This window comes from Strix aluco, chromosome 20, assembly GCF_031877795.1.
Source record: "Strix aluco isolate bStrAlu1 chromosome 20, bStrAlu1.hap1, whole genome shotgun sequence".
In the NCBI taxonomy this organism is placed as follows: domain Eukaryota; kingdom Metazoa; phylum Chordata; class Aves; order Strigiformes; family Strigidae; genus Strix; species Strix aluco.
The window spans coordinates 5,383,326-5,408,364 of record NC_133950.1 but is presented as its reverse complement, the minus strand read 5'-3'; the positions used below and the strand labels follow the sequence as shown (position 1 = coordinate 5,408,364).

Genomic DNA, 25,039 nt, shown 5'->3' with positions numbered 1-25,039 from the left:
ATAAGATGTCAGCTCCCCCACAGCACTTCCAGCCAGCCTGCTCCACCCCATGGCGTGCAAACCTTGGTCCTGATGTATGAACCTTCACTTTTATTATGCCCTAGAAGACTCACTAAGCTTAGACATTTTCTGTGCAGTCTTCCCTGTTTTCAGGGAGCAGACATGCTTCTCTCTGCTTTTGTGGACTGTGGAGCAACAGTCCAGAAGGGATCTTAGCCACTAGATACCTCGCACAGCTACAGCTCCCAGTGCTGCTCTTCACGGCAGCAGTGCTGCAAACAGACCCTCCTCCATTGCTGTTTGACCTTGGTCTTCAGTAGAGCTAACAACAGCCCCAAGAAAGAAGAGGTTTTATTTCTAACAACCCCTCCTTGCAACACACTGCCTCAGTAAGTCCCACTGCTTCATCACCGTGTTATACTGCTGAGTATTTGCACGTTCGTTAATTTTGGCCACTCGTCAACTTTTCCTTAACCAATTTAAGCAAGGGAAAGGAAAACAGTGACTTCATAGCTTCTCTCAGAAAAAAGCTGATGAGAATTTCACAGGAGGTGAAAGCAGAATTTCTGTTGCCTGCAGTGATCCTCTTGCCAAACACCAAAGACCTGGATCACACAATAAAGAAGTAAAACTTTCTCAGAGTTAAGATGGCAAAATCCAATTAAGTAGGAAGCATCGAGCAACTAAGTAACAGGGTAACCACAAAACACCTCCTGTTCTCAATTATCATGAGAACAGAATTAAGAAACAGCCTGCCCTCACCCAGGATGAGACCACAAGGGTTTTGTACATTTTAAGGCTTCTTTCCAAGTTAGAAAACACAAACCAGACAGAAAACCAAAACAAACTCTAAAACATAGTAGTATCTTTATTAATAATTTCTGACTCCTCACATGAGCATACTGCAAATTCAGCCTCTGCACTTAGGCCAGCTCTGATACCACTTAATTGCTGGGAGCATAATTAAGGTACTGCGTTACAGGCCATGGAATATCAGCAACATGTCCCTTTGTCTGCTAAAGGCAGTCAGGAGCTCCCCAGAAGGCTCTCTGCCCCAGAGGACAGCAACGTGCAAAGACACTATAGTAGGAGTATAATATCTTACAGCATAGCATTTACTTGCTTTCAAGTGTTTTACATGGATAGTTCAGGTCACCAATACCCAAATTCAATTCCTTTTTAAACAAGGTGGAGCAGGGGAAGCACTACAGCCATCGAATCAGAAGACAAAGCCAGGCTTTAAGGAGCACAGAGACCCAAGTCAGGCTCAGCACAGCAGCCAGTAAGTGACCAGGTGGTAGATGGACCTGCACGTTTGGCCTTCTCTAAAAGCATGGAGTGTGAGCACATGGCACGGGCTTCAGGAGCACAGACAGACAGGTGAGGCAACAAGTGGGTTCATCAGACACAAGTATCTCCACAACAAGGAAGGCGTAACCTGCTCCCCCCTATGCTGCTGCTTTTATCCTCCATTTTCAGAGGGCCAGAGCTGAAAATAAAGAAGAAAAGGCAGAAAGAACGAGTTGATGAAACAGGCCAACTGCCCAAAATGAAAAGGTGTGAATCTGAGGCAAATCCTTAGTCAGCAAGAAAGCTCTGTGGAAAAAAAAACTACTGGACATACCAAGAGCTGAGGTGAAATACTAAGTTTGAGGAGAAAACGAAATGGAAAACGGAGAAATTAAAAGATGCCTTGATGAAATAGCTACAAATATCCTTCAACAGCAGCTCCTCAGGGAGGGCTTAAAATGCTCTGCCTGAAGGAAAAGGCAGTGGAGAGAAGGGAAAGGCTGCGCGTGCTGCCGAGCCCCGTCCACCCGTGCATCATGTAGCACGGACAGACTCCACGAGTACTGCCTGGTAAAGGTCTCCAGCCCCGCCTGCATTCATTCCCAACACGAACATGAGCTGGTTATTATGCCTTCTTGTACACTGTACATCCAAAAAGGGCAAGTAACTTCTTTTAACAATAGCCCTTTCCTTCTCAGTGAGCATACCTTAGGCACATCACGTATTTGCATCATGTGCGTTACTGCAGATACAGCTTCTTATCAAAATAACCAAACGGGAACAGGGCTAACGCTTTGTATTTTCCCATCAAGCCCATGTGGAATAGGCATGTTGGACCAAACTCACTGCTAGGATAATGACATTGTAACCAACAACAAAGCCTGTCATCACCGTTTTGCTCAAGTCAGCCTTCTGAAACAGCAAGACCCTTTTCTTTTTCCAAAGCCCTAGGGATCACCAGATACTTCTGTATTAATTATTTATTCCCCATAAATTTTAGTTCTCAAACAACTTTGCTAAGATAACTACAGAAAACCAAAGAAAAGGTGGGCTGTATGTGGGATGGCTAAAGGTCATGAGAACGATTTATGGGAGGGTTTATGCCTTTGTTGCAGGGTTTGACGTGTCATTGTTCTTGCAACTACAATTCAAAGGTATTATTTTTCTAAACACAAATCCCCTTTCCTTCCCTCAAACTCCACAATGCTTCTAACTGAAATTAAGTTAGCACTTAACAAAAGCAAAACACTATAATTTTAGAACCGTATCACTTTGATTTATTTTATTTTTATACTCACAAGAGAAAGAAAACCTTTAGTTCCTATGAGCCTTTTGTCATGACAAACCACAAAGATAATTACTAGGAAGCTGCTCTGGTAAAACCTCCCAAACCGACTGTCACTGGGAAGCCAGACAAACATCCCCAATATAACAACTAAATAATTGATATTAGTGGAATCACAGAACACAATACCTTTAACAGAAATAACCACCAGCCAGCACCCTGTAACTATTACCTCTGTCTGGTTTTTGTGACCAGTATGATTCATGCTTCTGGAACAGAGTAGGAGGTTACTTCATGTGGTATGTTATCCAAAGGCTACACTAACTATCAGGAGTCTGTGCAGCGACCCATCAAGGTGTTTTTAGATGGAATGGGTTTTAATCATGGGATGATTTTAAGTTCCTAGCGCATAATCTCTTGAAGTTCCCTTGTTAGTACAGATGGGGACCTATGAACTTACTTTGACCTTCCACAGGCAGATTTTTACAGAGTTCAGAGTAACTTGGTCCTGTCCCCAGAGTCTTAATTATATTCTCCCTTCATTAACAAAATCCAAATCTTTCACCTTACCACAATTTAGATGACAATTCAACTACAGCAACAGCATTCTGTACCTTTCCATTGAAAACACAATGCTCACACCATCCACATGCCAGCCTGAACACCCAGAAAAATCATTGTAGTCCAGGACCTAAACAGGGGTTCAGAGAAAGAAGAATTTACCGTGTTTATCTCTTCTGCCATTTAATTCTCTTAAAGTCCTCCATACTGCATGGATGCAGAAATGAGCAAATTAATGGCTAATGGCATATGGTCACATTGCTGAATGGGTGGTGTGCGTCCAGAAATCCTAAAGCCAACACAGCAGCAGTGCAGTGGTTCAGATTTGTGGAGGAGGACAACACAGGACCAACACACAGGCTCAGTAATCCTGCTCTTTCTTACCTCTGCTCTTGAAAACCAGCACGTGATAGCTTGCAAATTAAGTAGTAGAACAAAAAATAGTTTGGCAAAAATTACAGCTGTGGTTACAGAAGGAAGAAAGGAAGGGAATGAGCAAAATGTGCTGCAAGAAATATAAAAGTCCTCATATTTTAGCATGACACAGGCTTCAGTAGAGACAGAGACACCAAATACCTTATAACAAAAAAACCCCACGAGTGCTTTGCATCAGTCGATTAGAAACCTCCTGTGATACCCAGATTAAGTGGAAGCTCCCCTCCTCTGCTTTACTTTGGGTCTCCACAGGATAGTGCTTATCTCAGAAATGAAATACTGAAATCATCTTAGGTGAGGAAACTGTGAAAGCAAGCAGGATAAAGGCATCTTTGCAGACACGCAAAGAAAGAGCCGCAGCGCTGGCTGTCTCAGCATCAAGTGACTAATCAGAACAAGCTGTCACAAAGGAGCTCTAACCTTTACTGCAGCAAATACTCCCCCCAAAGCACGCACTGGCCCAAAGACAAAAATGTGATATTTCCATGGAATTAAATAGACAGACTATGTGCAAATTATACTTATTTTTGAGAGCAGTATTTCAAAGCACTGTTTTAAAGAAGGGCTTCAAGAACATGGTGATGAAGACAACGAAGACAGCACTCTCTTGAGACAAAGGGCTACCAAATTCTGTCTCAGCATAAAACTCTCAAAGTAAAAAGGCATTCTAAAGAAAAACATCAGTAATAATTTATTTCCAGAGCTCACCAGGAATTCAGATGGAATTCTAATGGAGTGTTCAGCACACACCTTGCCCTTGTGTCTGCAAAAATACAATCTTTCTGTAAAGTAAGGCTGTCAGAAGTGTACAGGTACCTGGGGTTTTCAGTGATTGTGAAGAAGAGAACATTCTCCCATTAGAGGACACTAATTCCCCTTGCTGCTCAAACCCTGAAGGGCTTTGGGGCCTTTGAAATATTGTGAGCCATTTTCTAATATAAGAATCCATAGGGGAAAAAAAATCCATAGTGTAGGCCAACAAAAGAAAGCAGCATCACATTTGGTGCCCTGGTCATCTCCTGGTATTAAGCCCAACATATGAGAGGTCTCAAGAGGTCACAAGCACTCACGTTCCTTCTGCAGAAATCCAAGCACAAGTCCACACAGCAGGTTAAGTTTGTGTAACAAAAACAAGTCCTCAGCGACTCCTCCAAATGCTGCTTACAGAACAGTGCTGATTTTACAGGATGCCTGTTACCCTGAAGAATCTGTCACAGCCCAGTGACAGTGGCAGCAATGCACCAGCGTGCCCAGCACAAGCCACCTACCTCGCTCCTCCGCCCCCAAGCACCAGCGCGATGGCGTTTCCAGTCAGAACACGAGCCAGGCGAGAAAAGTCAGAGTGACGGTCTGGTGGTTTCTGGAACACGCGTTCATACATCTCTATCTGCAGCAGAGAGGCAGGAGATGGTCATTCTACAGGCAGGGTAGAGGCTACGCTACCAGCCAGCCACATGCTGTTAAAAAGTGGGTAACTGTCCTTGAAATGAGAAGAGGGTTAATGAACTATCCCAACAGTTCTAGTGATCATACACGTCTCTCATTTTTGTAGCAGCTGGGAGAATTTCATCATTGTACAGTACTTACTTTGGAGCTATTTCTCTTTCTTGAGAAGGATTTGAAGTTACTGTGAAGCATCCCAAGTCTGCCTCTGCTTTACCTTTAGCACTGGGGATCCCCCCAGTGAAAAGGGCTCTACCGCACGTACACACCTGTCAATGTGGCCTTCAGATAGCGTTTACTGGCTGAGTGTGTCAAAAAGCCAAGCATGCATCCATGAAGAAGACATGAGCCCCTTATCCCTACGTTTCCTCTCGTAAATTGAGGCCAAACAGATTTAAAGAGAACACTATCTGTGTAACAGCAAGGTGCACATCAGAATAACCTGTAGTATCATTATCTCAGATTACCTTTGATACATGGATTACAGCTACGTGACCAGCCACCAAAGCAGGAATCACTTACCAGCTTGGGCAGACTTCTTTTGGAAAAAACTCTGCGTGGACAGTGGAGATGAAGATGAGCAGAACACCAGCTCCGCATGTTGAGCCATTCCACAGTCCGGGAAGGGAGAGGCCCATCCTCCTTATGGAGCAGGACAAGTTGCTTCTGGGCTCGGACCGCAGTGTTCTCCAGCATCCTCTCCAGCTGCAGCACGTTACAGACACCAAAGGAACGGGGGCATCAGGTATTTACTGCTCCAGTATCAGTTTAACAGAACAGTGTATTGTGAAATACATTATATATAGATACATTATATATTATATATTATATATTATACACACCCACATCTGACCCCTACTCCCATCTGAACCTGCAGACAACTACGCACATGAAGAACCCTCAAACAAGACTGATTTAGACAACTACGTTGTTAGATGTGGGCTTACACGGCACACAGAATTCTAAAATCAGACAAGGATTCAAACCTGAATGCTTAAAAATGAATGCTTTTTACCTAAGATACAGGCCATTAACTGCACAGCACAGACGCACGCTGTTCGTGCAAAGTGAGATTGCTTCCCAAGTCATACTTAAGCCCACAAATGTTCAGCATGTTTTGTTCTTTCATTTTCTCCTTTTTGCATTCCTTACTTTTATTTTTCTGTTGTTTTAGGCAACCGATGGCGACTTGCTTTCACTGCGCTTCCTGCCTCCCACATACAGTCATGAAGAACCAACACAGTGACATACAAGAACACTGCAGATGGTGCCAGTCCCAGGCTCTTTGGAGGTCAGACTCAGCACTTCACAAACCTAAAAAACCCACTTGCGACTTCATTTTTAAATTTCTTGCAGAATTTATGTGCCTGGTCAAACAACTTTTGTAATAAAATATCTAAAATAAAAATGGATAGTAGGGGGAAAAAAATACAGCTTACAATCTGTAATAAAATATATTAAATTATTCATACAACACAATTTATATCTACTTTTTGCTAGGCACACACCATTAATTCCATCCAGGCAGAAAAGAATTTCTCTCTATCTGGAGATCCTGCAAAGAAATTCTGGACAGAAATGCAAAGCTTCAAAGCAATATGACTTTTGATTCACCATTGGCCAAAATGCTCTTTAGAGGAAAAGAACTTAGCTGGAAATACTTCTACAGAAAACTTGCCATTTCAGAGGATCCTCATTCAATTCTTTTTCTATTTATAATGCATATTTCTCAGGAATATTTCATTATTTATGCTTCACTGGGTATTAAACCCAGGAAAATTCATGAGTATGAAACAAGCCTTCTTTGATCCTGGCTTGTACCAGCACCAGCGTGGCCAGCAGGGACAGGGAAGGGATCTCACCCCTGGACTCGGCACTAGTGAGGCCGCCCCTCGATGAGTGGGTTCAGTTTTGGGCCCCTCACTCCAAAAAGGCCATTGAATGACTCGAGCGTGTCCAGAGAAGGGCAACGGAGCTGGTGCAGGGTCTGGAGCACAGGTCTGATGGGGAGCGGCTGAGGGAACTGGGGGGGTTTAGTCTGGAGAAGAGGAGGCTGAGGGGAGACCTCATGGCCCTCTGCAACTCCCTGAAAGGAGGGTGCAGAGAGGGGGGAGGAGTCTCTTGAGCCAAGGAACCAGCGCCAGGACAAGAGGGAATGGCCTCAAGCTGCGCCAGGGCAGGGTCAGACTGGCTCTTAGGAAGGATTTCTTTGCAGAAGGGGTTGTTGGGCGTTGGAATGGGCTGCCCAGGGCAGGGGGGGGAGTCCCCATCCCTGGAGGGGTTGAAGAGTCGGGTTGACCCAGCGCTGAGGGATCTGGTGGAGTTGGGAACGGTCAGGGTGAGGTTCATGGTTGGACTGGAGGAGCTTCAAGGGCTTTTCCAACCGAGATGGTTCTGGGATTCTGTGACCTGGACTGTTAACACTGCAAATATGGGAAGGAGCTATTTCACACCTCTCCAACAGTAGGCTCCTGGTCTCCCAGCCCGACGATCAAGATGCAGTCAGCCTGCCGGATGCAGCGCTGAGTCCAGGGAGTAAGGGTGCTGTCTGCCTGGTAGAGTACGATACGGTGAATATCCTCCTGCTGTCCCAGCCAGCTAGTTAGTCGGTATTCATGGATACTGGGGACAGAAAAGGAAAAAACTAAATTCAAACGGTTTTATACCACAGCTCCTAACAGAGTAGAAAGAAATCTTAAATAATCAAATCTTAATCAGGCACAGAATCCAAAGGGCAGAGACCTGCATCTCTTCCTCGTCCAGTCTAAGAATCTTATCTGCTCACATTTCCAGGCTCATGCTTGCTTTATTTCTCTGTTATTTACACCATTAGATATATACACAGAGGAAAGAGGATGCAGTGACACCTAACTTCAGTAAGACTTCCATGGCACCCCTGAGTACACAATACCCACTTAAAACAATTCAGCTCTTCCAATTTCGCAAGTAACTATGGAAAAAAGAACCAGCGTTTGTATCAAATACTCTTGAAACACTGTTGTCTCAAACACCTTGATGAGAAGGCACAATATACGTTAGAACACAGGATTTTATTCCCAAACACTGTATATTTATAACACCAGTATAGTATCTTTCTGCATTTTTTCATAAGTAATAATGAGGTCAGGTACCTATCCAGCGCAGCAGAACCAAGTCGCTGTTTGATGTTATCACTGGTGAGCAGCAAAGCAGGACCTGGAAGAACAAGAAGTCCCATATGTGAAGCCCTGCTATTCAGCTCCTGACAAACTGTATTGAGAAAAATACAGCTATAACAAACGCAGTTCTGTGATTTTGCTCTGAAGATCATGATGGAACCGTGTATTGATCAGGGTTGTTGCAGAAGAGCTGGCACAAAGTCTTCACAAAAATTGTCACACTTACCTACAATAACATCTTCCCATTCTCCATATTCCTACAGCTCTGTTACAGGGAAGGGATCTCACCCCTGGACTCAGCACTGGTGAGGCCACCCCTCGATGAGTGGGTTCAGTTTTGGGCCCCTCACTCCAAAAAGGCCATTGAATGACTCGAGCGTGTCCAGAGAAGGGCAACGGAGCTGGTGCAGGGTCTGGAGCACAGGTCTGATGGGGAGCGGCTGAGGGAACTGGGGGGGTTTAGTGTGGAGAAGAGGAGGCTGAGGGGAGACCTCATGGCCCTCTCCAACTCCCTGAAAGGAGGGTGCAGAGAGGGGGGATGAGTCTCTTCAACCAAGTAACAAGCGATAGGACAAGAGGGAATGGCCTCAAGTTGCGCCAGGGAAGGTTTAGACTGGATATTAGGAAGCATTTCTTTACAGAACGGGTTGTTAGGCGTTGGAATGGGCTGCCCAGGGAGGTGGTGGAGTCCCCATCCCTGGAGGTATTTAAGAGTCGGGTTGACATAGCACTTAGGGATATGGTATAGTTGGGAACTGTCGATGTTGAGTTAATGGTTGGACTGGATGATCTTCAAGGTCTTTTCCAACCTAGACGATTCTGTGATTCTACATTAGTTATAACCTACAAGCTCTCTTTCACAGAATCACAGAATCATTCAGGTTGGAAAAGACCCTTGGGATCATCAAGCCCAACCATCAGCCCAACTCTACAAAGTCAATCATATTAAGAAGGTGGGTTTGTGTTTGTAGAGATTATACAGTGCTGCAATCCCCTGGTGCTTCAAAAAATTAAGAAAAAGAGAGAAAGAAAGAAAGAAAGAAAAAGAATTAAAGAAAGAGTAAGAACAAAAGAAAGAAACACTTCTCATCGCATTCCCTAGTGTCACGTAGGATGTTTCTACTGCAGCTGCATTTTCACAAACACAACATGCAGAATATCACGTACCTTTTGCAACCACAGAAAGCCCAGGAATCTGGTTTCAAAGAAAAAAAGCTATTTCGCTGATCTGTTGAAATACAAAATTTATTCATCCTGCACTGAACCAACTCCCCAGATGAATCCTAAAGCTCTCTATAGTAGTCCTACTTCTTATTCAACACGCCAACAGGAACCCCTACCACTACCAACCCCGAGGAGGAAGAGACTCCCGAAACTACAGGACAGTCCAACTCACACTACTTCCACTATAAAGAGAAGCGAACACACACACCTGGCAACAACATTATACCCAAGATGAATTTTGGTGCACATAAACTAAAGTGCCTGCAAGAAACCTTATTTTTCTTATCAGCAATTCTACTTCATCAGCAGCAATACATGCCATATGTGGTGGAGGTTGCAGAATAACGGCAGCTAGATACAAAAAAGCAAACAAAACTTAAGGGATTAACCTCATACCTGAAGAAAACATCTGTCTCTGAGAAATTCACATTTACGAAACATGAAAGAGCGGTCACCTTCTATTAAAATTTTCATTATGTAATCCGTCTTTTTTTCATTATTAAAATAACTGAAATTTATATACAAAATAACAAAACAATTACGTGAAGTTCCTCAAGGCACATAAAGCAGCACGGCTTAATGTGTTCAGTAAAAATTAAGGGACCACGAATGAACAACATGGTAAAAGGTCGCAATTTCACACTTCGATGCTCAAAAAGTGCAAACCACAAGTACAGTACCTGGAGCCGGCCGTCCTGACCTTCAGGGCCAACTCACTTCCCCCACAACGCTCGATTCCTCCTGCAAAGACTTTATTCTGGTTCAACACACTTTGGTGTTAGACTTAAGAAAACTCAGAAGTATAATTTTTCATCTTCTAGTTTCAAACACCCAAATAATGTTTGCTCTTTGTTACACTGATGATGAAGGAAGAGCAAACAAAAATGGACAGAAATATCCCATAAGCAAAGACCAAAATATAAAAAGTAAAAGCTGGTTAGAAAGCACAGAATTTAATTTCCCCATCCCCCAATAAAGTTTATGGCAGTTGGTTCCTACGAAAGCAACAAGTCCCATATTAGTTCATAAGCATTTCAAGAGCAAAACTAGTTTAACTTGCCCTTTACTCCTGCATCTGTGCTGCTCCTCCTTTGTGCTTGTCTGCAGGGAGCAGACCCGATGCCTGGGGGGTTTTTTACCACCTTATTTTTAACATTGGTAGATTCTTTGATCTGATTCACCATCCAGCCTCACAAACAGTTGGTCTAGCACAACTTCGGATGGCATAAAGGGATTAAAAGAGATCTCCCAGAAGAAATACTGATGACATTGTATGTGATGAAGATGGCTTTTGAAAAAGCATTCAACAGCAGAGTTATCATTTGCGTTCATTAATGTGTCGAAGCTCTCAGCAAAACAGAAATGATATGTAGACCAAATATTCTTCCAGGGTATGTGACTTACAAAGCTTTATGACAGTGGTGGAAGTTTAGTAGGTAAAGACAAACAGCCAGGAATGCAAAATGAGCCGAGGAAAACAATAAAAATGTCAAGTAAGAGAGACTAACGCCGAGGAGGGAACAGCGTGCTCCACCTCTGCGTTCGCCTGCTGCCTCCCTGCACCCCGTCACTCAGACCCAAGAACATCAGCAAAGGAGCTTGGAGTGCATCATGCTGGTCTGATGCACTGGGGCCCATGCCCTAAGGTGAAACCATGGAACACGGTGACTCTGCCAGCCAGAACACCTTTTGTACAAGGCGAGAGGCAGACTTCGTAGAGCTGGGGAGCATCTTTATGTTAGTCAAGTTCACCCACAGACATCTTGAATGGGGACAGCACATCCCCATCAAGCATCAGTAGAGCCTTGGAGAGGCGTATGAGTTCAGAAACCACGTGCACTCACCTCACTGTTATATTTGGGAAAGAAGCAGTTCACAGTACATGACACAAAGAGGCGTGTGCAGACAGACACACAGCGGTGCCGGCTCGGGAGGAGGCTGCCCAGCACCCCCTCCACACACCCCCTCCGCACAGGACAAAGACACCCAAACCCTTCTTCACCCCCAGCACAGAACATAGTGATGCTTCCAACTGAACTGACTCTGTTTTGTTTCAGAAATAACAACCATCTGCGCTACACTTCCAATTTCTAGCAAACTCCCAATTAATCAACCATTAAATAAATCCATTAATGCGATCAAGAACACCAACATATGCGTTCTCATAAAACAGAATGACCAAAAGTGTTATTTAAACTAAACTGCTGAGAGCAACAAAGTATTAAAAAAATCACTCCAGTACATAGCACTCCAACAGCCACACCAGCAGGCAGCAGCAACCAAGACAACGTGGTGGTGCATCCTCAGCGTGCACTATCACAGTTACACACCATCAGCTCGTGATGCTCTGGCCACACCTGACACCAGCCTTGCAGGCAATTTCCAGCTGCAGTTGGCATCATGAAAACATCCCTCCGTCCTCCAACAGCTGCCTGTACCCCTCAGGGACTGTTCTCTTTCTGTGGGATTAGACATGGGGTGAATAGCTTGAAGTTAAGAACATAGGAGAGGTGATTTGAGGTAACATCAAATATTTATCTAAGCCCAACAGTGTGTCTCTGACTTCGACCAGCAGCAGATTGCTGGGGAAGAGTGTTAGAGCAAGGAAAACGTAATGATATTCTCTGAGCCTCCAGCAATCTGCAGTTCATGAATTTCTCAAGCCAGAGGTGGTGACTTTTAACAGCCCCTGGAGGATTTTTCTTTCAGCCAACTCACTGGGATTCTGAATCCCAGCTTTTATGCGCTTCAGGTGAGAAAACTGCATAGCTTACCCCCAGGCACAGAGGATCATGATTCATGGGGAAACCTCATGGAGCATCTAAATTGGTACTCCAGAGTCATCTGTTTTTCAGTACAGAACTACAATTCCGTGAAAGAGAAGTGAGGAGAAAAAACTGCTGGCAAATATCACAGGTCTAGTTCATTTTATCTTTTAGGAATAAAGGCACTCAAGAAAAGTGTTGAGACAGCCCTTCCACAAGGCTTCCGAGCTCAAATCCTGCCCCAGTAAAGGGGCTTAAGCATCACACATGAGATCTAAAACTCTTCCTTTCCTTCCGAAGATGAGCACGGTACTCACTTTGGTAATTATTTTCCACATAACATCAATTTCATAAGATATGCAGGAGTGGGAATACAGATATCCTTGTTCTAAGTCTAATAAAACATAGTCAAAAAGCTGCTGAGAGAAGTCAAGGAGTGACCTCTGATCCTTAGAAATAGTTGCAAATCCATCTCACCTGGAAAAAATTACTTGCACAAAAAGATACGTCCAGTACAAAATGCACTGTAGAAACATTTTAGCACAGCAAACTTACTTGCCTGGATTTCATCAGAAGAGAATTTATATTTGGCCTAATAAAAGTCTACAAAATTATGTGTCAAAGAGACAGAACTGATTAACAACTTTGATATCCCAGTGTCGGAAGATCTCGTCCAGCACAAAATAACAAGTTGTGCCTGGGTCCAGACACCACCCTAAACACTCAACGTTTAAATCTAATCTGTGTGTAAGGAGGGGAAACTCAGGCAGAACTACAATTAAAAGCTCCAATAAATTATTAGTAAAGATATTTCAGTGAGCTTCCCCATACATTATACATTTTTAAAAATTAAAAGAAAGCTTTTATTTAAAGGGCAGAAAGGAAGGAAGGAGATACATATGTTGGATTTGAATCCCTCTCTACTTCAGTTTGAGATTATGTACAATCAGAGGGCTCCCACATATAATCAGAATTCACATAACCATGTGGCATCATTTAGCTGGTCTCAGTAAAGGAACAAAAAATAGTTAGGCAAACACTTTTTAAAAATCTGAATACTGCAGAAGAGCTTTTTGATAAGAGATGTTCTCAGCTCTACCAGGAGTAAGGGGAAAAAATATTAATAATAAAAATAGACATCACAAACATTGACCAGAATTCATCAGCACGGTTATCCTAACCTGAAACTTTTGCCCACCTTCATTTCATTCCAGTTCAGAAGCAGAAAATTCTGTCCCTGCTTTTTGGAAGTTTTATATTCTACATCCTCTTTTTTCAGAGACCCAAAGACTAAGATTCAAAGAAAGGGCTTTCACTCTGAAGCACACAAGCAAACGGAGTGAGGGAGCAGTGATGTAGCCTCTGGTTCACCATGCTCTGCAGGACTTCCCTGCTCTCTCCTCAATGCTCAGATCGTGTTTTACATTCATACCTGTCTCAAGATGAAGGCAGATTCATGTAGAGTTACTGCCACCAGGTACCAAGTCACTGCTTCACCATCCAGCTTTCAGCAGAACAAACTCCATGGAAACATGAACATCCCTTAGTATTTAAACTGGGACACAAACACACTGTCCAGAAACAATACCTGAATTATCATAAGCCACAGAAACACCAAATCTCAAAGAAACCAGCACAAGTTGGTTGAATAAAGCTGTGGGCGGTACCACAGATCGATGCTCCCTGCATGCAGCATGCAAGCACAACCTGGCCAGCCAGGCCAGCGTGCTCTGGGGCCCAGAAAGTCCAGTATGGAGAGCAGCCTGGTCACACGAGGTGTTCCCATCGCAAATTAAAAAAAAAAAAAATTCAAAAAATATAAGTAAACCCACACAACAGAATCAAGCAACCAAACCAGTAAGTCCTCTCTTATTACAGGCACAAGTGTTTTGGAGGGGAAAAAGAAAAGAAAAAAAAAAAAAAGACTGAATACTTTTCCAATTCTGTATTAATTCATGGCATTATGAAGCTTCCACTATCAGACTGAGATATTCTATTAGTCACTATTTCACTATTTTTATACTCCTTCAATACGATGGAAGCAGTTAAAAATTACCAAAAATAAAATCCTGTTAAAACAGATTAACCTGCAACCAGCTCCAACTCACAGCACTGCCAATAGCCTTCTAATGCCAGTTCCAGGAAAAGAAAAACCATCCTCTAACCTAATTCTGCAGCTTGTGTTACAACCCAGCCTGCATCCCAACCACTGTCCCAGGGTGAGGGTCAGCCCGCAGAGGGCAGGGTGTCCCCAAGAACTGCTGATACCTCATGATGGTTCTTGCAGTGATCTCAGTATTGCTGCCCAGGTCCTCCTAATTTCTTCTATCCTCTTGACTCCAACCTGCAGCAAGGGGATTCGAGGCACCACTGCAATATTTATCTAAGTTAATATTAACAGGAGGAGGAAGATATTATTGTAAAAAATTCCTTAAGTTGTAATTTCACCCCACACACTAAGACTACCCTCCACCGCTCTGGAACATATTTCAAGCCCAGAGCAATGAAACAATATGGATCAAATGTTAAGTCAAGTGTTACATGGCAACATCTGATTACAATTTATAACAAAAAAAAAAAAGTTGGCTCAAGAAAAACTAAAAGAATAAACCACAAAAGTGTGCTAATAGCAGCAAATCTACACAGCAAACCCCCTTATTTTCAAAATTAGGAACATACACTGGAAGAGACTTCCTTATGAGAAAGATTTGCAATTAAGCCTTCTCAAGCACGTTAAATAACACCTCTCATTTCCATAAATACATTTAAGGTCTAATCACAGTTCACCCCCAAACCCCAGGTGCTAAATAGCCAATCTGAACATTGGAAGTGGGTAAGCACTTCGGTGGCAGAGGCAGGGAGCTCCAATACACCAGCTGCTCACCAAGGCCCTACTGCAAATCTTTTCACATAATGTTTCAACTCCCCCACGTGTAAAATGGACACAGTTCTAATGGTGAGGTGAATACCAAGACAATCTAAAAATAAGTAACACCGACTTTACTACTCATTTCATTTTTTGATGCAAGAAATCAGAAGAAAAATCCTTCCAAAAACCAGTCCTTTTCTTACAGCAAAGCACCATCTGGCAGATTGCTCACAGCACTTTGTCACGACCCAGTAAGGAATACCCAAACAACTTACAGCCACACTACAAAGGAGAAAATACAAAAGCTACAAAAAAGAACCAAAAAACAACCAACACAAGAGAATGCTGCTTCTGCTAAATTAAAAAAAAATAATACAGCCTGCACAAAAAATCCCCTCCGCACTGTACAGTACGTAAACAGGCACAGCAAAGCACTGGCAGAAGGTTAACCACTGTCTCGGGGCGTTGTGGGGCTGAATAAGCAATAGGCTGACCCGACAAACAGAGGCTATCAAGGCCAGAGAGCCTGGGCTACCAGCTGTGTTTTGAACCATATGGCTAGCTGTGTTTTCACACAACACTTTCCTCTTCCCACTGCAGCCGTCTGCTCCATTTTGGCAAGAACTTCAGATGCCAAGGTTGTATAGTACCATCTATAGCTGCCAAGCACTACACAGACGTCAGTTTAGGAAAAGAAAAGAAAAAAGAAGGGTGAACGAGGAAAGGCCAAGCGATCATAACAAAACCCCTCGTTTGTCACCTTCTAGTTGCTTTCAAATAGAATGGTTATTTTTATTCTGAATAGTTCATCTACCTACTTAAGTTTCTGTTTGTTTTATTTAAAGGCTCCTAGTGCTGTCACACATCAAAACAAGCTGGCAACAATCCATAAGAAGTACCCATTAGCAATATAGCTACAGCTGAGATCTGTGCTCTGTTATGGATATAAAATTCTTCTGCCATCTCAAAATAAGAGGAATCTTCAAACGCCCACAAATTAGTTCTCACTGTAACACATCTCCACCAAAAGCTGCACAAAAACTCATATTTCAAAAGGGTAAAGAGTTCAAGCGTCAACAGCTTTTTCGTGTGCCTGCTCACCTAGAAGATTTTTTTAAGCAGAATAATAAGTGCCAGCTCCAGATACCCTTAAGGTCAAAATGGAAATAACCAATAAATGTAAGTGGTTATACCTCAAGCATCTTGTAACCTGTACTTTTCAAAATAATAAGCCGTGAGATAGCAGACTAACAATTCATCAAAGGACTACAGGAGGTTTACTCAAGAGATCTACGATAGTGTATGAGGATGAAAGGAGGATGTTCAGGAAATGTCACACTGTAGTACCGAGCCTGAACTGAATTAAATACATGGTTTCGTGAGCAAGTGGAACTTGCACACACAACTTCACCAGTGGATAAAGCAGTTGATAACTCAGCTGTGAGCTGAATACATGGTTTTGTGAGCACAAGACAAACAAACTGGCAACAAATGGGACAATGATTTAAGACTTCAGTTTGGCCTTCCAGTGCCAACCTGGAACTCCTCCACAAGCCTCTTTCATCAAGGCTTATGCTTACCACTCACTGCACTACCTCAACAAAAAAAACTGCACCAGAAATCCTTTGGTGGATGAAGCTGTACGATTGAGGAATCCCGAATGACTCTCACACAGGAGAGAGAGGATCAGACTCTCAGACAGGCACTGTGGGAACGGCATGCTGGTGGGGGGATTTGTCCCCTGGAGTGCCTGCAGCCTTAGGAGTGCTGCTGGCAGCCAAGGCAACAGGCCAGACAGATTGGACAATACTTCTGTGTCATTAAGGCCACAAAGTTTTCCACTAAAATTAAATGCACATTAGGCATGGGGACAGAGAAGCAAGAAGTCATGAAAAAGGCTGATCCTGAGCGCAGTGGTACCACTACCCCTCCTAATGCAGCATGAATCCACCTTTGACTAATGACAGGTGCCTGGCCATACCTCTCCAAAAAGATAAGCAGCATTTATTTCCCGTGATGCAGTAAAATGTAAGCACTTCTTACCCACAGCGCTGAGAGCGTGCTTGAGCTCCAGAGTAAAAGCTGTAAGTGGCACTTCTTCAGACACTGGCATAACTGCTACTGTGGAGAGATTGCTGGCAGGATTTCCAGCATCCCACTTGCTACTCGAGCTGTGTAATCCAAGAGGATGACCTGTTCAAAAACAAAAAAACTTGTCATCAGCCAACCCAGAAAGCTAGGTGTCATTTCATTGTTTCCAACTGCTGGGCAGCAAGGAAAGGATCAGTGAATTGCTTAACCTAAGATAAATGTAACATCGTCCACATCACATGAAAGGAAAGAGTTCCCACATATTTCGTTCATAAGAGGATGAAGATCAGTTTCCATCATTTTTGGCTGCTGACATAGCCCGCATGGGTAGAAGTTAGGCAACATTAAAAATATCTGGATGCCAGGAACAGGTTAAATGCAATGCACATTTACTTGACCTCTTAAGGAAAAGATCAAAAGGCACGTTGAATCACTTTGAAGGGCCACAACTTTGAGACAGGCATTGATTTAGCCCGCAAGAGGAATTAGCTTAAATAACAGAGTTCCTATAGGGAATGTGTATCTCCATCTATTTCACTTCTCTCCACGATGGGAAAATGTGGAGCTTTACAGATATGTCCTTAAGAGTTTTAAAATAAAATATGGAACCTCTGAAGTAGCTGCAGAGTAACTGTGAAAGTACCTCCAATATAACATAATAAGCTAAGGACAAAGAGTATGGGCAGAGGAAAGCGTTTTTTGACAGAAGCATGTGATGATACATGTAATGAAGATTAAGATCTTCCTAGATAGCTTAGTTCATGAAAAGAACAATGATAGAGATGCTCTACAAATGGTTTTTATACTATTTTCTTCCTCTTTACCTAAGCCTTCTCAGACAACCTTACTTTGCTGCTAACGCTAACACTCAGCTCTCAGTACACAATAAACATCATCTAAGTTAGGGTTTAACATCCTGCTTATCTTATTTCACCCAGCAAAGATACACCATTAAGATGAACTCTTGAGATGGACATATGGAAGTACTTGATATGAAAACTCATTCAAAGGCTATATGCAGGATCGACAGTACACTGCAGGACACAAAGAAATATCAGATAAACTTTTTTCTAATATATTCAGTGATTGAGTTATTCATTTCAAGTCTTCTAAAATAGCTCTGTACAGAACATTAGATAGTTTTCCACTCTTTTTGGTGATCTTCAAGAAGATATTTGTAGGTTCAAACAAGCTACACATCACTGCTCAACTCCTTCATCTCCACCAGTCCTTCCCTCCTCAGAACTTCAGTGGTGATTCTCTGATTGAACTCCTCTTACTGACACTGATTTTCCTCCCACTTTCTCCAGCTTGCAGATTGCCCTATTTCCCAAGCAGTGCGGACTCTGCCCTAGGCCACAAAGGCATTTCAGCATGCACGAAAGTTGAAGTACATTATCAGTAGAGATTCGTACACACCTGATTGTGCACAGAAAGCTGGGCATGTAAAGAAAGAGCAGACGTGGAGGTTCACTCCCCAACACTGCTGTGAAACATGAGCCAGCTACCTCATTTTCAGTCTCCTTGGAATATTGCAAAAATAGCAATAAAAGTAATTGAAAAAACCCCAACCAAACAAAAATCAACCAACCTTCAACAGCGAAGAACCCCACAAGGCTCTCAGTAGTTAACGTGCATCTGTTTTCTTTTAAAAGCTGCTCAGGAAAATTTGGAAAATTTCTTCCTACTCACTTCAATCAGCAAATAGACTTTGTTTTGCCTCTGCCACATACACAAAGCTTAAGAACCAATCCATAGCAGACCATTTCCTCTCGGACAATTCATTAAGATAATGCAAATACAGACATATTAAGTCAGTCTACATGCAGATGCCACTCAGCATGATTATCTGATTCAAGCCTATTACAGCTGCTATTTCCAATGCTCCCTTTGAGCTCTTCTCTTGCAAGACATTTCAAGGAAATTTCACCACACATATGCAGCAGGACTTTTCTATCTCAGTTGCAAATCATTCCATTCCCACACTTAATTAACTATGCTCCGCCAAAAAAAAAAATTGTACACATATATATAATAAAATCACCATTCACTTGTGACAACAGCTGAAATATTTAGCAATGAATTCTCTTTTCAATTATGCACTTTCTGTTTCCAGATTTAACAGATTTAATCTAGCTCCAAGGAAGCACCAGCATCAATGGGAGTAGTCCAGGAATGAGTCTTACCTCCCTGCTGAAGACTGCCAAGAATCTTCTCGCCCAGCAAGTGAATAAGTCTAGTCACAACCTAGCAATGGGAGAGAAAGAAAAAGAAAAGAAACAAACATACAGGCAGAATATACTAAAAATAGTGCATCTAAATGGAGACTTTCAAACTTTTGTAAGAATTTATCTTAAGTTGAACCATACAGAGCAAGGTTCTACAACCATAGCTTCTTTCCTGACTGTAATGTATGGTGAGTGATCATTTGTCTTGATTTATTTTACCTTATTGTACTCTAATATAGAAAAACAAGAAAACAAAACAAAACCAAAAGAGGCAGTATTTAACTTGCTTTGGGAACAAAAGAAAAAAAATCCCATTATTTTGGGAAAGACGTCAAATTGCATTTTCAGTTCTCCTTATTTCTCTCTGCAGTGCGCTTGCACCTCTATGTCACTCTCCCTGTTCAGTGGCTGTTGCACACCTCCACCTTCTGCAGCTACTAAAAGGCTCAGAAAAGTTCAAGCCTGTACTCAAACAGATCCCACACACAATCTTGCTTTCATCTGACCCGCTATGAATTTGTTAATGTTTACAGTAACCAATTTCAGACATCCTGAATAAAAGTGAAAACACACACTCTAAACACTTGCAGAATCAGAACAAACTATCCAAGAAATTGCTTTCCCCCTCAAATTATGTCTGCGTGGTACCTTTGAAGGGACAGATTTTTTCCCAGCTTTTTTCCCCAACAGGACTTACATGGATATAAACCAGTATTCCAACAGACAGGCATATCTGAAAACTGACAAGCTTATCTCCAACATTAACAACCAATGATTCCCAACAAGTGGTGTAGCAGAAGACTAGTAATTGACTAATAAAGACTAAATTGACTAATAAAGACTAATAACCAAGGAGTGACAGACTTGGAAAATGCATCATTTATTCTGAAAAGCTCTGTGTTTTACCAAATAAGGAAAAGAGATACTTAAATGCATTAAGAATTAATAGAGCAATCATTAGATACTCTCCCCCAAACAAATAATTCAAGGTCAAAATAACTCTAATCTCCAGGAGGACATAAAAAAAACCCCAAAACCACCACAACTAAAGTTCTCCAAACTCTTAACAAGCTAAACAAGCAGCAGCAAATGGCTACCTTGGATTTTGGACAAAGAAAGACACACTGTTGCTATAAGAACAGGCACTTCATGATGCATCTTTCAAATAAAAGAAAGTAAGCATCAAGAGAGGTCAGCATGCCCATAAGAATCATTTATATATCCTGCTTTAAAAAAAAAAAAAAAGACAATAAATTACAGAATCACAGAATCCTCTAGGTTGGAAAAGACCTTGAAGATCCTCCAGTCCAACCATGAACCTCACACTGACCGTTCCCAACTCCACCAGATCCCTCAGCGCTGGGTCAACCCGACTCTTCAACCCCTCCAGGGATGGGGACTCCCCCCCTGCCCTGGGCAGCCCATTCCAACGCCCAACAACCCCTTCTGCAAAGAAATCCTTCCTAAGAGCCAGTCTGACCCTGCCCTGGCGCAACTTGAGGCCATTCCCTCTTGTCTTATCGCTCATTACTTGATTAAAGAGACTCATCCCCCCTCTCTGCACCCTCCTTTCAGGCAGTTGTAGAGGGCCATGAGGTCTCCCCTCAGCCTCCTCTTCTCCACACTAAACCCCCCCAGTTCCCTCAGCCGCTCCCCATCAGACCTGTGCTCCAGACCCTGCACCAGCTCCGTTGCCCTTCTCTGGACACGCTCGAGTCATTCAATGGCCTTTTTGGAGTGAGGGGCCCAAAACTGAACCCACTCATCGAGGGGCGGCCTCACCAGTGCCGAGTCCAGGGGTGAGATCCCTTCCCTGTCCCTGCTGGCCACGCGAGTGCTGATACAAGCCAGGATGCCATTGGCCTTCTTGGCCACCTGGGCACACTGCTGGCTCCTGTTCAGCCGGCTGGCAATCCACACCCCCAGGTCCCTCTCTGACGGGCAGATTGCCCTAGACTATGAAACTCCATAGCTTTAATAAGCACCAATGTTTTTTAAGCATCTGTAGGAGGAAGGGAGAAAAGCAAACAGGTAGCTTCCAACACAGTGCGACCAACAGAGCAAGGAGTAAGAGCTAAACAAAGTTATTTCAGTAATTTCTGTCCCATAGTCACAACTGCAAGTTCCTAAAGATGCCACATCAACCATCTCCTCAGTGATCCAAGATGGACTTCCTTAAAGGGAGGTAATCCTTCCCTAAAGGAAGTATTTCTTTACAGAACGGGTTGTTGGGCGTTGGAATGGGCTGCCCAGGGAGGTGGTGGAGTCCCCATCCCTGGAGGTGTTTAAGAGCAGGGTTGACCCAGCGCTGAGGGATCTGGTGGAGTTGGAAACTGCCAATGCTACGTTAACGGTTGGACTAGATGATCTTCAAGGTCCTTTCCAACCGAGATGATTCTGTGAAAGTTTCTCTTATTTGCACCAACAGCAGGCACACATTGTCCACACCCGTTGCTGCTAACAAGTAGTTGTGGAACAACAGCAGCTCCCGGTGGCAGGTGGGCTCTCAGCCTCCTTCCTGATCCTGGAATCTCTGACAGGATCTAAAGTGCTTCCATTTGTCCAAAATATAACAAGAGCTCGCTGCTACTTTAACAATGCCGAGATCTGCAGTTCTGGGACTCAATAAATGGCGCTGGATGTAGCTACGAAAAATTGCCCCAACTACGGGGAGCAGGGAGGAAAAGAGGGAATTCTTAATAAAAATTGTAAGACTGATTGCCCTTCCTAAGGGAGATAACCTGCCTCTCAAGACTGTTCACTACACCCAGCTCACATGCATTCACCTAATAACCTGTATCTGCACACTAGGACTTTCCTTAAGCAGTTTTGGAAGGTGTTATGAACATTTTACACTCCTGAACCACTTCAAACGTCAGAATTTTAATTACTTACTAAAACCATCTCCTGTATTTATAACTTTTTCTGCTTTATAGACAGCTAAGGAGAGCTCCAGCTAAGCTAAAGAAAATGTCCAAGGTTAATGACAGAACTAAGAATAGAACCTATGGGTCTCATTTTCCAGTTGGCTGCTCCTATTACCGGGAAATATTATTTTTTTTGTTTGCTAGAGCAAACCTTACAGCCTTGGTACATATAGATATGGAAAAATTATTTCCCCGGTGACTTTGTAAGACAAGCAAATTGCTAACCATAACAGCATGAGTCACTCTGTCGCAGTCATAGCAACGTCGAAGGAACATCAATTTGGGATCAGAGCTAAGAACTGGCCTGAAATTTCTTTGTAGTTTTATATCACATACTCTAAATTTTATTTCACAAAAAGCCAATGTTTTTCTTTAAAAGAGACTTGTCCATCTGAGGGAGAAGTCAATACAAATCACATCTCTCCATTGACAACAGACCCAACCTTCAATGACTGACCTACACCCATTATTGTGCAGGGCAGCCAGAGCAGCTCTCACCAAATTCAGTACAACTGGGGAGAATTTAAAACCAACAGACAAAAAAAAAAAAAAATTAAATCATCCTCCAGTTTTCCAAGCACCTTTATTCTAACCCCCGCAGTAACTGCACAATAAGGAGCTGCACAGCTCAACGCAGCCCAAGAGACTATGACAAAGAAGCCAGGGGACCCAGAAGAGGACCTGGGGTGGCATGGAGGGGGCTGGTTCAGCTTGGGGAAGGGAGGAGGAGGAGGAGGAGGAGGAAGCAGCAAGCAGAAATCAGCCGTTGGGCTAGGAGGTCTTGGACGGGGATTGAAGGAAAACAGAGTTATTCCAAGTGTGCCTGGAGGAGATGGAGCAGGAGAAAGGCAGGTAACAGGGCACTGGCAGGCAGACAGCTGGGCTGTGATTCTGCAGTCACTTATTCCCACCCTACCCATTTAGCTGTATTTCATAGGAAAAGCTCTGGGAACTGGCAGTGAGGGCCTGGGAAGAGGGGGAAGGCAAGAACTCTGGCAGTGCTGCTGGGAAAACCTGGAAGAAACAGTGAGTTTTCAAAATTCCAGAGGTGCAGTGTGCCACAGCCCCCAGCATGCCCCCAGCACAGCTGAGCCGCTGACCGACCGGGTACTGTTTTCCCAAAAGTAGGCAAACCTTCTACTACCCCCTCTCCCATGCAAACACCAGTCTTTCCCAAGCACAGTGCTAGAAGAGCGCAGAGCAATTCCCAGACATCTGTACGTGCAAAATTGTCTCATTTCTGTGGTGCCACTGTCGCCCAGGGCTAGACAGCCTTCACAGCACAGCGGGAAGCGTCTGGTGTACTCATCCCTATGGCACATCCTGGATTTTACAGTCTCTTCTAGCACCCAGCCCTGCAAACACATACCCTGCTCTCCATGGGCACCGAGTCGCAGCCCAATCCGCTGGCGCAGAATTAGGTGGTTTAGATTTAAGGTCTGAAGAAAAATCTGCACTGCACAAAGGCAGTGAGTTGGAGTCCAGAATTCTCCTAGAAGGTTTCTAAATTGGGCAAGAATCATTAATTGCCTGCAAAGTAAATACAGCTTTTTGACCCCTCGTACTAGGGATAGAGCCAAACTTGGTTTAGTTTATGCGGAAGTTGAATTTACCATTCCTCACAACTAGAAACCACACTAGCAGTGAACAAATCCTGCTCAGATAATCACAGTTAATAACCTCAACCAATAATGAGCAGAGATATCGATTAGGCACTCCTGTTGTAAGGCCAGGCGTGAACTGTTGAAATTGCCATGCTGCAGGTTAAGCTTGTCCTTGTGAAAAGGAGCACACTTTCCTATCTGCTGCTACCATCTCAAGCTGTGAAATGACTCAGAAAAGTCACAGGGCTTTGACAGAAAGCTATAAGGTCTCTCCGTTCGAGTCTGGGCTCTGGAGCCATGGAGCTTGCCTGGGTTGTAAAGATGGCTGAATGAACTTTCAAAAAAATCCCCAAAGTAACCAAAAATCCACTCTCCTAAGCTTACGCAAAAGATTTTTCAGACCAGAAGGAAGAAAACTGACCTTACAGGTCTAAAAAACTGAGTATATCTCCATCTCAAAACCTACTCGAGACTCCAGGTGCATCAGTACCATTCTCCAAAAGCTGTAAAACCTCTCATGCTCTCACAGGCACTACTGCAACCATAAATTCATAACACTTGTCCCAGAGCAGGACATTCAGTTGAGACACACATTTTACAAGGGAAATAAAATGTTCCTCCTCTTCTTCCCACCTACTCACCTTTTCAGATTAACTCACCAGAACACTTTTGTGCAGGGCAGAACAGGATAAAGAATATTTCTTTCTCAAATGGCATTAGAGAGCACTTTCCTCAGCACAATTCCACCTCTCTGACCCACTTCACCACTCACCACCTCATCTATCTAGAAACATGTTGTCTTCCCAGCTGTTTCTGAATCAGCTCCATCCCCAGTAAGACCCACTTGAGCCCTCTCAGCAGCCTCCAATCCCCCCAGCTCCCTCATATTGGAAGTTTGTTCTGCATCTGCTACAGAGAAGGCTCTGGGAAACCATTAATTTTCCCTCTGCTTAACTAATGTTAAATTACTCAACTGACCTGCAGCCTCTGCATTGCAGGGCAAGGACTAAACTTCACATTCCCAAGGGGACTGTATTTGCCTACTTTAGGATGACTAATTCCAGTTGCAAAACAAAGGTCCTTCAAGGATGAGGCCAGGCAGTATTACAGCTCCGCATCGCCCGCTAGCGATGGTGCAAACACACAGCTGACTGCTCCA

At 43.3% G+C, this 25,039-nt stretch overlaps 1 protein-coding gene across 4 annotated transcripts in view; it reads right to left on the bottom strand.

The window, feature by feature from the left end:
* The window catches only part of PNPLA7 (patatin like domain 7, lysophospholipase), a 132,046-nt gene that overhangs the window by 48,861 nt on the left and 58,146 nt on the right, over nt 1–25,039 (bottom strand). For all 4 annotated transcript variants that reach the window (XR_012625885.1, XM_074846622.1, XM_074846624.1 and 1 more), the window contains 6 exons: nt 19,308–19,368; nt 17,074–17,223; nt 8,146–8,209; nt 7,468–7,636; nt 5,537–5,719; nt 4,840–4,958 (listed from right to left, as the gene is read on the bottom strand). Coding sequence is in view for 3 of the 4 variants with exons in the window: in XM_074846622.1 (XP_074702723.1) it covers nt 4,840–4,958; nt 5,537–5,719; nt 7,468–7,636; nt 8,146–8,209; nt 17,074–17,223; nt 19,308–19,368 (746 nt within the window). In the remaining variant the exon portion in view is untranslated. The remainder of the gene's footprint in view (nt 1–4,839; nt 4,959–5,536; nt 5,720–7,467; nt 7,637–8,145; nt 8,210–17,073; nt 17,224–19,307; nt 19,369–25,039) is intronic.